Below are 13,649 nucleotides of genomic sequence, written 5' to 3' on the forward strand. Positions count from 1 at the left end.
ATCCTGTTTCAATAAAGTATTGAGAGACAGACAGACTAAATCCTCAACAGAATGAATGAAAAATGAATGTAAGAAAAGAAGATCTTGAAGTTCCATGGAGTAGACTGAACTACTGAACAGAAATATGAAAAACAACGCTTGGTAGAATAAAGACATGAAAGAGGCTATGGATGAAAAATTAAGCAAGTAAGAATCACTTCCAAAAGACAGTGAAAGAGAATGGAGTCAAAGAGAGCAAGGAACAGTAAAAAAATTTTTAAAAGAGACAGAAAAATGCAGAACAATTCTGATTCTTTTTAATGGAAGCATCTCAATGCGCTAAACAAGGAGCCCTCGGCAGAGTAAATGTAAAACAAATATTAAAAATGATTAAATAGAATGAAATTAAAGTAAAGCAATGGCAAAGGAATATTTTAGAGATTTGTACAGGAAGGAAAGTGACATACTGAAGAGTGGGGTTGAAATAAATGCTACATTAATGCTAAAAAAAATGGTACAAAGGAAATAATACTGTCAATACATTGAAAAATTATAAGGCATTAATGTTTTTCATACAACATGAAAGAGAGCAAGTGTTTTCAGGAAAAAAAGTATGGGAGGATTGTTTGCTAAGTGTCCCCGAGAAAGTATTTAGAAGAATTCTGATTGAAAAAGTACAAGGTGTGATAGTGAGCAAAATTTCAGAAATGCAGTGTGCCTTTATGTTATACATCAGGCCGGAATTCTTGTTCTTTATGATTTTAGCAAATCGTTGAAAAACATACTGTATGAATGTTAAAAAGGGAAGTTTGTATGTTTGCTAATTTACAGAAAGTACATGGTAAACTGAATAGTCTTGAAATATACAATATTTTGCAAGAACGGTATACAATGGAAATAAATAAATATTTGAGAACAAACGGAATGCTTAGTGAATGATTCAACAATGAGCAAAGAGCAAGACAAGGATGCAGAATAATCTGTTATTTAATGTATTTATGGACAAATGTACAACAAACACCTGAGTGTTAATGTTAAGAGATGTTGTTGATCGGGTGTATGAAGATATAAAGATGATGCTGAATTGTGGGCTGGGAACATAAATGATTTGCAGAAAATATTAGACAGATTATATGATGCAATCAGGAGTGATGAATATAAAAATGAATAAACTAAAGACCAAAGCTCTCGTGTATAGAATAAATATTTGTTAAAAGTGGCTAAAATGACTTTATATAAAAATGTGCTTCTGTCTACTTTGTTCTACAGAAGTAAAAGAAAATGGTCGTGGCAGAACAAAACATTTTAAAAAATCAGCTCAATGTGGTGCAAATAGGCAATAAAAAAGTGTACATGGTGAAAGAAGAAAAGTCATTAAATAGGAATTGACAAGATCCTTTAAGGGGAGAGAAGGAGAGGATTGAAGAAAAGGCAACCATTCTCTGAATGTGGGGAAAGGAAGGAAGGGCTGCAGAGAAAAGTATGGAGTGATATAGTAAATAGTACTGTAAACTACATTTAGTTAGAATTCCTTTTCTTTTTTCTTAACTCATGCCTTTAATTTCTTTATCTCACTACTTCTCACTCTACATAACTGCACTTACTGAAAAGGAAGAGTGTGATGGGCATGAATGGACAGATGGGTATAGAATTACTCCTTAACATTAGCCATTAACCTATGTGGCAGAGACCCTTGTAGACAGAGAGTTAAAGAACTGACTAGCGAGTAACAAACTCTCCAAGATATAGAGAACATATACTGACATTTATTCTTCCCAATCCCTTGAGCATTCAAGGGGTTGAAAATATAGAGAGATCTAACCTCATCAGTCCAAACCAATAACTCACAGTAACAGTCAAAATAAAATATCTAACCAAGAAACTAAGTGGATCTGACAGCAGCAGTTTGAGGATTGTTCACCTGCTCTCACACCAGCAGTGCCATTATTGGAACAGTCTCTGGTCCCTTCTTTCCCTCTAAGTAAGGCTTTCCAGCATGAGGAACCAGCCCTCTTCCCTCTGCCTGGGTGGTGGGCTGAGTCCCAGCCAGGAAGCACAGAAGGGTGGGGGAGTTTGTTTATGGAGGCCCGATAATCCAGCAGGTGCTTTCTCTGTAGGCTTCTCTTTGTCATCCTCTGGCATCTGCCAGCTCCCTCAACCTTCTTCTTCTCCAATCCTCCCCCTCCCTGTTTTCTTCAGAGCAGCCTTATGCTTAGCAGACACTGAATCTCTAGGCACTCGTGCTCTGGTGCTCTGGTTTCCTCACAAGAGGTCTGCTGTTTTTTCTTCATCACAATGTAAAATTGTTGTTTTAGATTTTTGGGAATTGCTAAAACTAGAATGCAAATAATCTAATTTGCATAGCATAATTACTCACTTAAAACTGTCCCTACGATAATACCACAATGATTTCAAATTCATCTTACCTGAGGCTTGCTAGGGTCTTGATTACAGCAAAATCTTTACGCTGATTTGGTGGAATCCAGCGATGCTTTTCAGCCAAAGCTAGAGTCCTTGATCCAAAGCCAAACATTGAAGAGAATCCAAAGCGAAGTAGCTTGATAGGGCTACTGAAGGTGCACATATCCACTGACTTTAGATGCCCTAATATTGTAGCATTAATACAAACACACATATACATATATATACATACATTTTATAAGTGGACTCATTTCCTAGCTCTATTCTATGTTAATTGCAAAGGGGCAGGAGGATCAAAATCCTAGAATCTTGTACAAGACACAAGAGTGCATTCCTGTGTGTGTATAAGTCAAGAGGAGTGTGCCTCCAAGGGACAGCACTTAAATGGGACACATACTCCGTCAACGAAAACAGCACCGAATAAAATTGTCACATTGCAATAAATTAAAAGCATGCAATATGAATAAAAATAAATTTCAGAAAGCATGTTCCATCCCACAGAAGATCTGAATCATAATTTTGACAAATGTTGGATAGACGCCTGTTTATTCCATGTATAAAAAAACAAGGCCACTGGATATTTATTATTCTATTCCTTTCTAAAATTTCAGGTGTACAATACTTACCCAATATTATGTGCAATGTTGCTGTTCGTGTATGTTGGATTCCATTCAGAGTATGTGCCAAAATATTGGTGGAACCTGTAAATATTAAAGAGAAAATAACTAAAAATATTCATGGATGAATTCTCTAAATCAACATGAAGAATTGTTATACAAAATTTATAAATGTAGAATGATCTCCAAATTAATGTAAAGAAAGATTTAATAAACCATGGTTTGCTTCTGTATGTAAATACACATTTTCAATACTGGCACAGTTGTAAACTCAACAATCAGATCAAGTTTATTGACCATATCTTTTCTCAATCTTGAGCATTTAATTCAAGTGAGGATCCAACTCAGTGGTGGGTTGCCCCCGGTTCGGACCGATTCTATAGAATCGGTAGTAAAACTGGAGGGAGACCCCACCCACCAACCCCGACATCATCAGAACGCTTCTGCGCATGTGCAAAAGCTTCTGTGCATGCGCAGAAGATTGCGTGAACACACAAGCAAAGCAAACATGCGTGCGCGGCCCCGTTGCGAACCGGTAGTAAAGGTGAGTAGAACCCATCCCTGATCCAACTATTTAAAAGGTAACACTGAAGTCACTCTTCATTTATATCTTGGTTTTGCAGATGGCACTATTAAGAACTGTTATTCCATTTCTGCACTAACTGAACCAATGAGTTTTGGATTCAGTAAACTATGTTAGCAAGATCCCAGAATTCCCAATTTAAGCAATTTTGGCCTAATGATTGGTTTGACATATTGCACTATGTGAAGCAGCTATTGTTCACCAATTAAACAAATAACACCATATTGCGATGTATGAAAAAAGTATTTGTTCAAACCCTAACTAATTATTTCATATTTTTCTTCTCTCAGCAAAGTTTGAGAATTATACATTACTAAATATTCCTTGCCCTATTGAGTTATTTTTTTGGAGATATTGCCTAACCTACCTAACAGAGAAACAAAATGATCATAGGTGGGCAAAAAAGCAGTTGGAACCAAGGGACTTCCGCCTTCCTGCCTGCTTCTCCATTGAGTTTCCTTGTGGAAAGCTGGCAGGGAGCATTGGAAATCCTTCCTTCCTTCCTTCCTTCCTTCCTTCCTTCCTTCCTTCCTTCCTTCCTTCCTTCCTTCCTTCCTCCCTCCCTCCCTCCCTCCCTCCCATTCCTATCGGCTTCCCCATTTGTTTTGCTTGTGAAAAGCTTGTCTTTCCTTATGATACACCATTTCACACAGTTAAAGGTTACAGGAACAAGAGTTTTAGTAGTGCATCAGTTTTATTTATCATTACAATGACTATTCTCTTGATTAACTTTTATTTGGTATTGAAAATATATTAATATATAATAAATATTGATCAAATATTTACAGTTGCAAGTTTTGACAGGAAACTGAAAGTAAAGGCTTGACAGGTAACTGAAAGTAAAGAGCCGCAGTGATGCAGTGACACAGTGTGTCACTGCATCACACTGCAGTACTGCAGGCTACTTCTGTTGACTGCTGGCTGCCTGCAATTTGACTGTTCGAATCTCATCAGGCTCAAGGTTGACTCAGACTTCCAACCTTCCGAGGTTGGTAAAATGAGGACCCAAATTGTTGGGGGCAATATGCTGACTCTGTAAACGGGTTAGAGAGGGCTGTAAAGCACTGTGAAGTGGTATGTGAGTCTAAATACTATTGCTATGCTATTACTCCTTTGGAGAATTAAAATTTCCTGTTTCCCTAGTGGTGGCTCTGGGTAGCAGTATTAAGAACTACTTATTAATAGCTATCGTAGAAATATTTAAACTGCAGCATTTTTTTCTCACACCATGTTCCAAACCGTATTCCAAGAAGTGATACAATCTACAATCTTTTCTGCTTAACACTAATATTAACTAATATTTCATTCCCAATACCAAACAGCAAGAATAAAGACAAAAGTATCTATAGTTTACGCAAAGCATGACTGATAAGATACCAGACAGAAATTTTGAAGGGAAATGTCCTTGGAAGTATAAGCACTCCTGCAGAACAATTAACTTAATTAACCAGACATCATGAATATTCATAAGTCTGTTAATGTGTCCCTCATCCAAATAGATAAATGTGATGTAATGACTTCCTAGTCATGCATATCTAAGAGTCTCATGAAAACTGCACCAACACTGTGATGCTTTGCCCAAGCCATAATGGAAGCTAAGTCTCATAACAATATTTTACTCTCCACAAATTAATTGGAAGCAGAAATACATTGCAAATGACTGATTTAAGGCTGTAAGATTATATAGTCAATATATAAATTTCTTTTGTTTTATAGCAATGACATTCCTTTTCCCTTGTCTTTCTATTTTTTTTCACTCCTTATTCAAATAAGTCTATTGAGTTCCTTAGCTATTATTCATATTCATATTTTATGTGAATAAAAACTAAGGAACTAATTAGAGAAATAAACACTATTGTAATATAATAATTACAGCCATCCTTCATCTGATCTCTTTTATTTTGTCTATAGCATAAATAGTATACTATAAATTTATAGTATAAATTTAGATCTCAGACTCATATAGAAACACGTTTACCCAAGGAAGTATAATGTATGTGAGGATATACATATGGGAAACAACAGCATACAGGCCCTATTAAAATTTAGGAAATGGGTCACATAAAACACCTTCCTTAAAATTCTATTTTTACAGTTAAACTCAGGTTTAGTCATTTAAGTTTTGCATAAATATATGAAACAAACATTCAAACTCAGATAAAAGGTCCATATAGAGCAGTGATGGCTAACCTTTTTGCCGTTACGTGCCAAAAGCGGGGGTCGCACTGGGGGGTTGCGCACTTGCATGCCCACAACCATAATTCAATGCGCCCCCCCCGCACATGCGACCCTCCCCCCGCGCTCCCCCTGCTTTTGGCACGTGATGGCACAGTGGGCCCGTTTCTCACCCTCCCCAGGCTCCAGAGGCTTTCTAGGAGCCTGGGGAGGGCAAAAACAGCCTTCTGCAACACCCCCCCCCCCCCCGGAGGCCGGAAATGGCCTGTTTCCTGACTTCTGGTGGGCCCAGAAGGCCCGAAAACCAGCTGGCCAACGCGCGCATTCACGCTGGAGCTCAGCTAGGGCAATCCATGCGTGCCCACTGATATGGCTCCACATGTCACAGGTGGCATGCGTGCCATAGGTTCGCCATCATGGATATAGGGAGTAGTAAGAACAGCTGAGACGATTATAGGAAGTTTGCTTCCCATTATTCAGGATACTACTTATAAGTGCTACAGTATGTGCTTAGAGCTGGAAGTATTGTTAGAGCCCCACACACCCACTTCATGGTTTCTTTCTGTTGTTCCCCTCTGGGAGGAGGTTTCAAAGTATCTATAGCAGGACTACCAAATTCTGTAACAGTTTTGTTCCTTATGCCACCCATCCTGTAAACTCTCAAGGTTCTTTTTTTTCGCCATGTACATGTATACATCTGAACTAGACTGTGATGTTTCTCTGTGACCCCAAGTGATAGATTAGGCTATAGAGCAGTAGTGGGATTCAAATCCCGGCACTACTGGTTCACTATCGGTAGTTCACGGGCATGCATGCTTGCAAGCGTGCGGTGCTTCTGCGCATGCACAGAGCGTTTTTGATGACGTCTGGGTGGGTGGGCAGAGCCTCCCACCACTGCCACTACTGGTTCGCCTGAACCGGGGCGAACCAGTAGAAACCCACCACTGCTAGAGAGGGACCTTCTCACTCAGAGTTGCCATCTCTATGCACATGGATCTCTCAACAATTAACCAAGATGATTCAGGTTTGCTGTCTTTTCAGCATTGTTCATAAAGTGACATAGGGGCTAGTACATTTGCTATACAGTACTTCCATAAATAGTTCTTAAGTTAAAGGCAAGGACTGATTTTATAGGAGCCATACTTAAAATTGTGTGAGAATGACAAAGAAAATAATTCCCATAGCTAAAGACTACTAAATTAACAAGATAAGCCATGTATCATGGGTTCATCGGAAGCAAAGGGTAAGAAAGTAATAGCAAAACAATATGCATTTTTAAAAAATCAAAATACCTATTATAAAATCTAGTAGAGATTCTTATTCATGCAACCTTCTTCATATTAACAACTACTGGTATGTACTCTCACCTGCTGGTATTATCCCAAGTGGAAGTTGTGATTTGACTGGTACAAGTACATTATCACAGTTCTTTCCAGCATCCATCTGGGCTCTAACCAAAAGACCATGAGCAGTCTCACTGGCAGTGCCATCTCCACCAACACAAACCACCCTACAAAATAATTAAATAATACTCCTGTAAGACGATTTAGAGTCAAGCATTAGATATTAGAAATTTATTAACTTTTTCAGGTAGCTTATTAGCCAAGTTTAATTTTTATCTCTACAGAGAAAATAACTTCCACCTTGACATTTTTTTTATTAGTGAAGTCTGATAAGAATGGTCACCCAATACACTTTTTCTTAAAAAAAAAAATCACAGTTTCCTCCTTTGCAATCCCTTTTTTCCATTTTTCCCCACCATCAATCTGCATTGCATCCTAATACTGAATTATATAAAATACAGTTCTCGTTGTAATTAAAAAGCCATCTCGTTTGTAACAGTAATTAAATTCTCAAAAACTCATCATTATTAAATATTTGTATAAATATTGTATGAATTCTATCAGATGAAATGCCTTAGACAATATATCAAATAAAAGTCAAGAGTTATTTAGTAAGATACCTTTCTGACCTCTTTTACTTCCGGAACATTTTCCCTTTTAATAATTTGCCAAAAGGGCATGCAAACTGTATGGCATACTACTGAAAACATTTGCAGATGTAAGCAGATAATAATGTAAATGAGAAGGAGTCAGATTCTGTTAGCCTTTCACTTCTGCAGACACTTGTTGCATTTTTTTGTGAAAAGCTGTAATACAGGGGTCCACTACCAAGCCGTGGCGTATTCGGAATTGGGCTGCATGAGTAGCTGGCTGGAGCGTGCCCATACACACTCACATGCATGCGTGCCAGCCCGCCACTTATGCCGGCCCACCACTCACGCAAGGGCTGCATGCACACCGGCCTGCCACTCACACAGCCCAGTTCCCCTTCCCCCCACCCCCTCAGCAAAGCTGCCAAGCCGCAAAGGTTGGGGACTGCTGCTCTAATACATTGTTTGAAAGACTTTGTAATTCTTCTCAGGAGAATATTTGATGTAATTCTTTTTGCATACTAGAACTTCTATATCAAAAATTGGTTTCTAATCAATTATGACTTATAATGGTGACTACACAGGGACATTCATTTTGAGCCCACTTTTATTATTGCATGAGTTTTTAGCACTGTATTTTATGACTATAAACTACTTCGGGAGAACTGCTCTTGAAAGCCAAGTTAAGGCCTGTACTATAGTGATAAGTTTACCATGTTTACCATGCTGGCAGAATGTCATCTAGTGCCTCTGTTTAAGGTGGGCATCATTCTATTGGAGAAAGATGGCTAAGATGATCCCAACTCCCTAGTAGCTCTGATGCTGGTCCTACATAGGATTGCTTTCTCTCTCAACATGCAGAGCAACAGCTTAAGGGTCTCCCAAATTCATACTCTTACCTGATTATTGGATAGATTCTTTGCCAGGCTTCAATGGATACATCAATTGCAGTCTTTGTTAGAGGAGGATAAGGCCCTAACAAGCCCTTCAGTAATTCAAGACTGCATTACTTGGGGCGGCTTCTGAAGACTACCAATATAGGTAGTCCTTGACTTACGACTAGTCTCTTAACAACCATTCCAAGTTATGACGGACCTTCCAAAAGGTACTTACAACCCAGGTCCAAAATTCTGATGGCTGATTGTTTTTGATGAAGCCCTATAGAGGTTGGATCCACAATGTCTATGAAAAGTCCATTCTGAATGAAATGTTTCTGTCCTGTGTACTTAGCCCAAGAAGGCATGCTCTGTGGCTTCTCCCCTAGGAATGTCAGGAGGATGATAAGCCAAAGCAGGCCAACTCTGTGGGAACCTCCTGTGCTCTGACTCTCTGGAACAATTTATCTTGTCCCCATACTTTCAAATATCAGGAAAGCTATAAAAATTGGCTTTTCCTTCCTTTAGGATGAGAGATGTCTCTCTTGCAGGTTCTTTTAAATTATGGTTTTATTGCACTTTACTAAATTGTTGCTCTATGGTAGTATAATTTTACGTGAGCTACACAGAGTCTGTGTAATTTGGACAGGGTATAAGCAAAGAAACAATGCACACATTCCACAAATTATAAAAAAAAAGACTGGTGCTCTTCAGCCTTTTGCTCAAAGTAACAGCATCCTTACAGTAAGAAGAAGAAGGTTTAAAAAATCTTACCCATGGAAAGAATTTAGGTCACATTCCTTGAGCAGTGTAAGAGCATGACCTTCATATTCAGTAACTATGTAAAAAGAAAGACCCCATAATTCATTGTAAAACTAAAACAATTAATACCCATTTAAACAGCATAGCTTTTTAGATGTAGATTGGGGTATTGATGGCTGGCTATAAAACACAATCTACATTTTAAAAGCTACACACAACAGCCACCATATAAATACCACACACAAAGCAGCCCAGAGCACATAGAGAAGTTCCCTGAGGATGGGCTGCAGCATGAGTCTGAAAGCTTGGAAGACAAAACCTCTGGTCCTGGTGACTGACCTAGATTGGATCCTGCAACATTATCCTGGGACATGTATATTCATCCACAATTCTTAGAATCGCTTTCCAGAGAATTGTTGGGTACTCAGTGAATTCCCTCCTTCCACCACTCCTTAGAAAAAGAGTCTCCAAGTTCCAACCAAGTTTAATTTTGAAATATTGTTTGCTTCTGCATGCCCACAGACTTGAACAAACCATCATCAGATGCTCTGCTGGAAGTAGTGCTACATGCTAAGGACAAGAATTCTGCAAAAGAATAGCCTTTTGACCATTACGCCCCCCCTCCCCATCAGCAATGTCTGCCTGGTGGTTTCTTTCTTATATAAAGCATTTGAAATAGCTGTTTCACACTAAGGATGGGATATTTTAATCATGTTGGGGTATTTTAAATATTCAGAGTTTAAAATATTATAATATTTAAAATATTATCAAAACAATCAAAATCACCTCTTTCAAATGCAAGCAACTATTTTGAATTTGAAACAATGGTTTCAAATGGGAAATGCGTAATTCAAAACATTTTGTGTACCATTATTGATAAGTTGATCTACAGCCTATTGGCAAGAATTTCTAACACTTAGTTATTTAACTAATCAATATGATTTCTTCCAACTACAAAATGGTTTCATCTATTAGAATTTTGCTACTGAAATGTTGAAAATTTGAACTGACAAACTTTCTCAGATAATGAGTAATGAGCTCAACTTAAGTCTTGTAATATATTACAAAACATATTTCTAAATTAAAAGAATCCTGAGGCACTATAAGATTCCATGATAAATACAACTTTTTGAACCTGCTTCTTTTTTATGGAGAACTTATTAGTTCTTTTATAACAAGAAAAAATAGATGTTATTTCTAATAGAAATAGTTTTATTACGTATAATCCCATTATCTTAGTTATTAGTATATAAAATATAAATCTTTGCCTCAGTTTGAACAAATGAAGTGTGAAAAGAATAAAGCTGGGAACCTAGTAACAAAATAAAATAACATAAGAAGCTGATGGATCACATACACATCAGAATCTGTGGCCTCAGAGGAAATGAATTTTTAAATGTATATTGCTGCTGTTGGTTGCTATTATGTGCAGTACAATAAACACCAGCAAATAAAGAATAAAGTGGCATAATGCAGATGGTATAAAGTATTATAACCACATGTACAATTTTCTGGGCCATGGTTGCCAGAAGAGGCAGCCCAGCTGTATCCACTCATCAAAGGTTTCTGGTGACTGATATGACAATTCCAGATGGATTTTTTTTTTTGTGTAACAATGTACATTACTATATCCAAGATTACATTAATATTTCATGCTTAGCTGTCTTTGGTGTAGTATGTAACATCATTTCCAGTGCTTCTGTAGATGTTTAAATTCACTGGATAAATGATGCATCACTGTAAAATCCCAATGTTAATATGCTTTAATATTTTTAGTTATTATACTTTAAATAAATTTAATGATTGAATATGATTTATTTTTATAGCTCACCTAATTCATTATAATAAGTAAAAATGTTCTTGAGGGTGAGAAAACAAATTACTATATAAAATAACATCAATTAAATTATGCATGTGTCACACCATATCCAAACCTTAAAGGCCAGAGTAATTCTGTGCAAAGCCCAGAAGCAGCACTTTGACACTATCATTCTCTGTGCATACTTCAAAGCTGAGCAGATGAGTTGATAGAACATTGAAATAACAATACAGTGATTTTATGTATCACTGGGATACATAAACATTGGGAAGATATATTTATAGCTCAGCTCCAACCTTCCAATTATCTGTATGTGTGCACAATCAAATAAGTGTTGGTTCCTGGCAATTGCTTTGACTAGTCCCTGCAGTGTTCTTGGCAAGATTTTTGCCATTGCTTGTTTCCTGGAGCCCAGAGAAAGGGATTGGCCCAAGGTCACTCACCCATTCTAACCTGGTGCCTTAACTATCACATCAAACTGGCTTAGTTGCCTAGATAACAGAACTTAATGCATACAATAGACTGTACAATAGATACATTCCAATCTATTGACTACTGAATAATTAATATAATAAAGGCATACATCCTTTTCTCTTGCTGAATCAAAGAGAAGCAATAGAAAGCAGAGTTTATGACTGCAATGAGATAGGGTATGCTGGAACATGATGCTTTGCTGCACTTTAAAATACAAGTCCATTTTAGTAGTTCAATAAGATGATATGAAGTGTTTGTTCTTTTTTCAACTAACTCTGCTTTGTTATTGCATATGAAGCAGGAAATATTGTTAATTTTAATTATGACTCATCCTAGGGGGAGCTCCAGGAAGTAGAAGTAATCAAGTCTGCCAAAGCTAAACTGCCTCGACTACAAAGCTTCAGAATTGAGTTATTTCCATGGTTGCATGCTTTACAAAGTTCTAAACCACAAACATTCATTATAATCTAGTTAACCCTAAAACTACAAAAAATAATAATTGTAGTCTAGTTAACTTATTTTTATTGTACAATGCACTCAAATATGTAAAAAAGAATTATTTTAAATTATGTTTAAGTAGTCCACTATTCTGTTTATTTTTTTTGGAATAATATATTCCTGTGTGATTGTCAATGTATGATTATCAAATTATACTGTTGCAAAAATAACTAGTTCAATAAACCTGAAGTCCTTGTAATTTGTTGAATTCTCCTGAAGGAGGAGTGCTAGCCAATAAACCCAGCAGTATTCTTTGAATTATTATTACATATCACCAAATTTTAATATATGGCATATATTTAATGTGAACGTCTCAGTTTTAAAAATTTAATTCACTTCTACTTTAAAACTAGTAATTAATGTTATCCACCACAATAGATTAAACCAGCTGTAACATGGGGCACACCATTTTTAAACCAAGGTACCTGAAAGGGATTAATTGTGTGTCCGTAACCTAGGACCCGTGACTCCCAAGGGAATGAAATTTGGGCATGAGATGTGGCTGCTTCAGTGCTGCTGGGCTGCTGCTGTAGTCACGTAATAATTTTCAACGTTCCACAACAATTTCCCAGCCCCCCACACAATCCCTCACTTCCTCCCCATCCAACTACAGCCACTTATTCTCCTGATGGGAAGGGTGGGAGGAAGAGGGAGAAAGGAATCCCTGCACACCATTCCCAATGTATGTCATCCACCCAACTGCCCCCAGAGGGAGGAAGGGAAGGGAGATTTCCAATGCTCTCTGCCAGCTTCCTACATGGCAATTCAATGGGGAAGGTGGCAGGAAGTCAGAAGTTGCTTCCACTCCCACTGCTTTTTTACCCACCTGTGGTCACTCTGCTTCTCTGTTTAGGTAAGGAAATATTTCTGATGACCCAAGGGACATGGTTTGTCCAATATTCAATAAATATTGAAAGCCAACATCATATTTCCAAAATAAAAATATTTAAAACAAAAATAGGCAAAGGAACTTTCATAGAATGGCAGTCCCATCTCTGATAAGCAATGTGCTCTGCTCAATAGGGGGACAAACTTGTGCAAACAGGCCTCTGGATTGACAGACTGCTTTCCTACTATTGGTATTATCATCTCCTTTCCCAAAATAAGCTCTAGAAAATTCAGTAGGTCATATTTTGTCAGCCTGTCCACTGAAACACAAATATCTCCAGTATTAGTGAGTCTTGCAATGTATTAATGGATTAAACCGAAGTCTCTACTAAAGCATCTTACCAGTAACGTCAGTCATGATGTCAGCCAGTTTGAAGAGGGGAGCAACTTGCTCATAATAAATCCGAGTAGCTTCTTTTTTATGGCTAGTTGGATTGATAAATACCTTTAATGACTTTGGCCGATTTGGAAACCCTAAAAACAAACAGATGTCACAGCACCTTTGATAACAGGAAGTACAGTTTCATAGGTAACAGGCAGATATTTATGCATTTTTGGAACCATACAGCTTTTAGAGTTCTTCGTAACCATGGCAGGAGGTGAGGGGAGGGAACCAGCATGCTCA

The 13,649-nt window shown here is 37.5% G+C and overlaps 1 protein-coding gene across 4 annotated transcripts in view; it reads right to left on the reverse strand.

Annotated features, from left to right (window-relative positions):
* The window catches only part of CERKL (CERK like autophagy regulator), a 37,254-nt gene that overhangs the window by 7,213 nt on the left and 16,392 nt on the right, over positions 1-13,649 (reverse strand). For all 4 annotated transcript variants that reach the window (XM_034428783.3, XM_087882069.1, XM_087882070.1 and 1 more), the window contains 5 exons: positions 13,367-13,498; positions 9,358-9,421; positions 7,143-7,285; positions 3,027-3,101; positions 2,406-2,583 (listed from right to left, as the gene is read on the reverse strand). In XM_034428783.3, the coding sequence (XP_034284674.2) occupies positions 2,406-2,583; positions 3,027-3,101; positions 7,143-7,285; positions 9,358-9,421; positions 13,367-13,498 (592 nt within the window). The remainder of the gene's footprint in view (positions 1-2,405; positions 2,584-3,026; positions 3,102-7,142; positions 7,286-9,357; positions 9,422-13,366; positions 13,499-13,649) is intronic.

This window comes from Pantherophis guttatus, chromosome 1 (genome assembly GCF_059756535.1).
Source record: "Pantherophis guttatus breed Tessera chromosome 1, ASM5975653v1, whole genome shotgun sequence".
NCBI lineage: Eukaryota > Metazoa > Chordata > Lepidosauria > Squamata > Colubridae > Pantherophis > Pantherophis guttatus.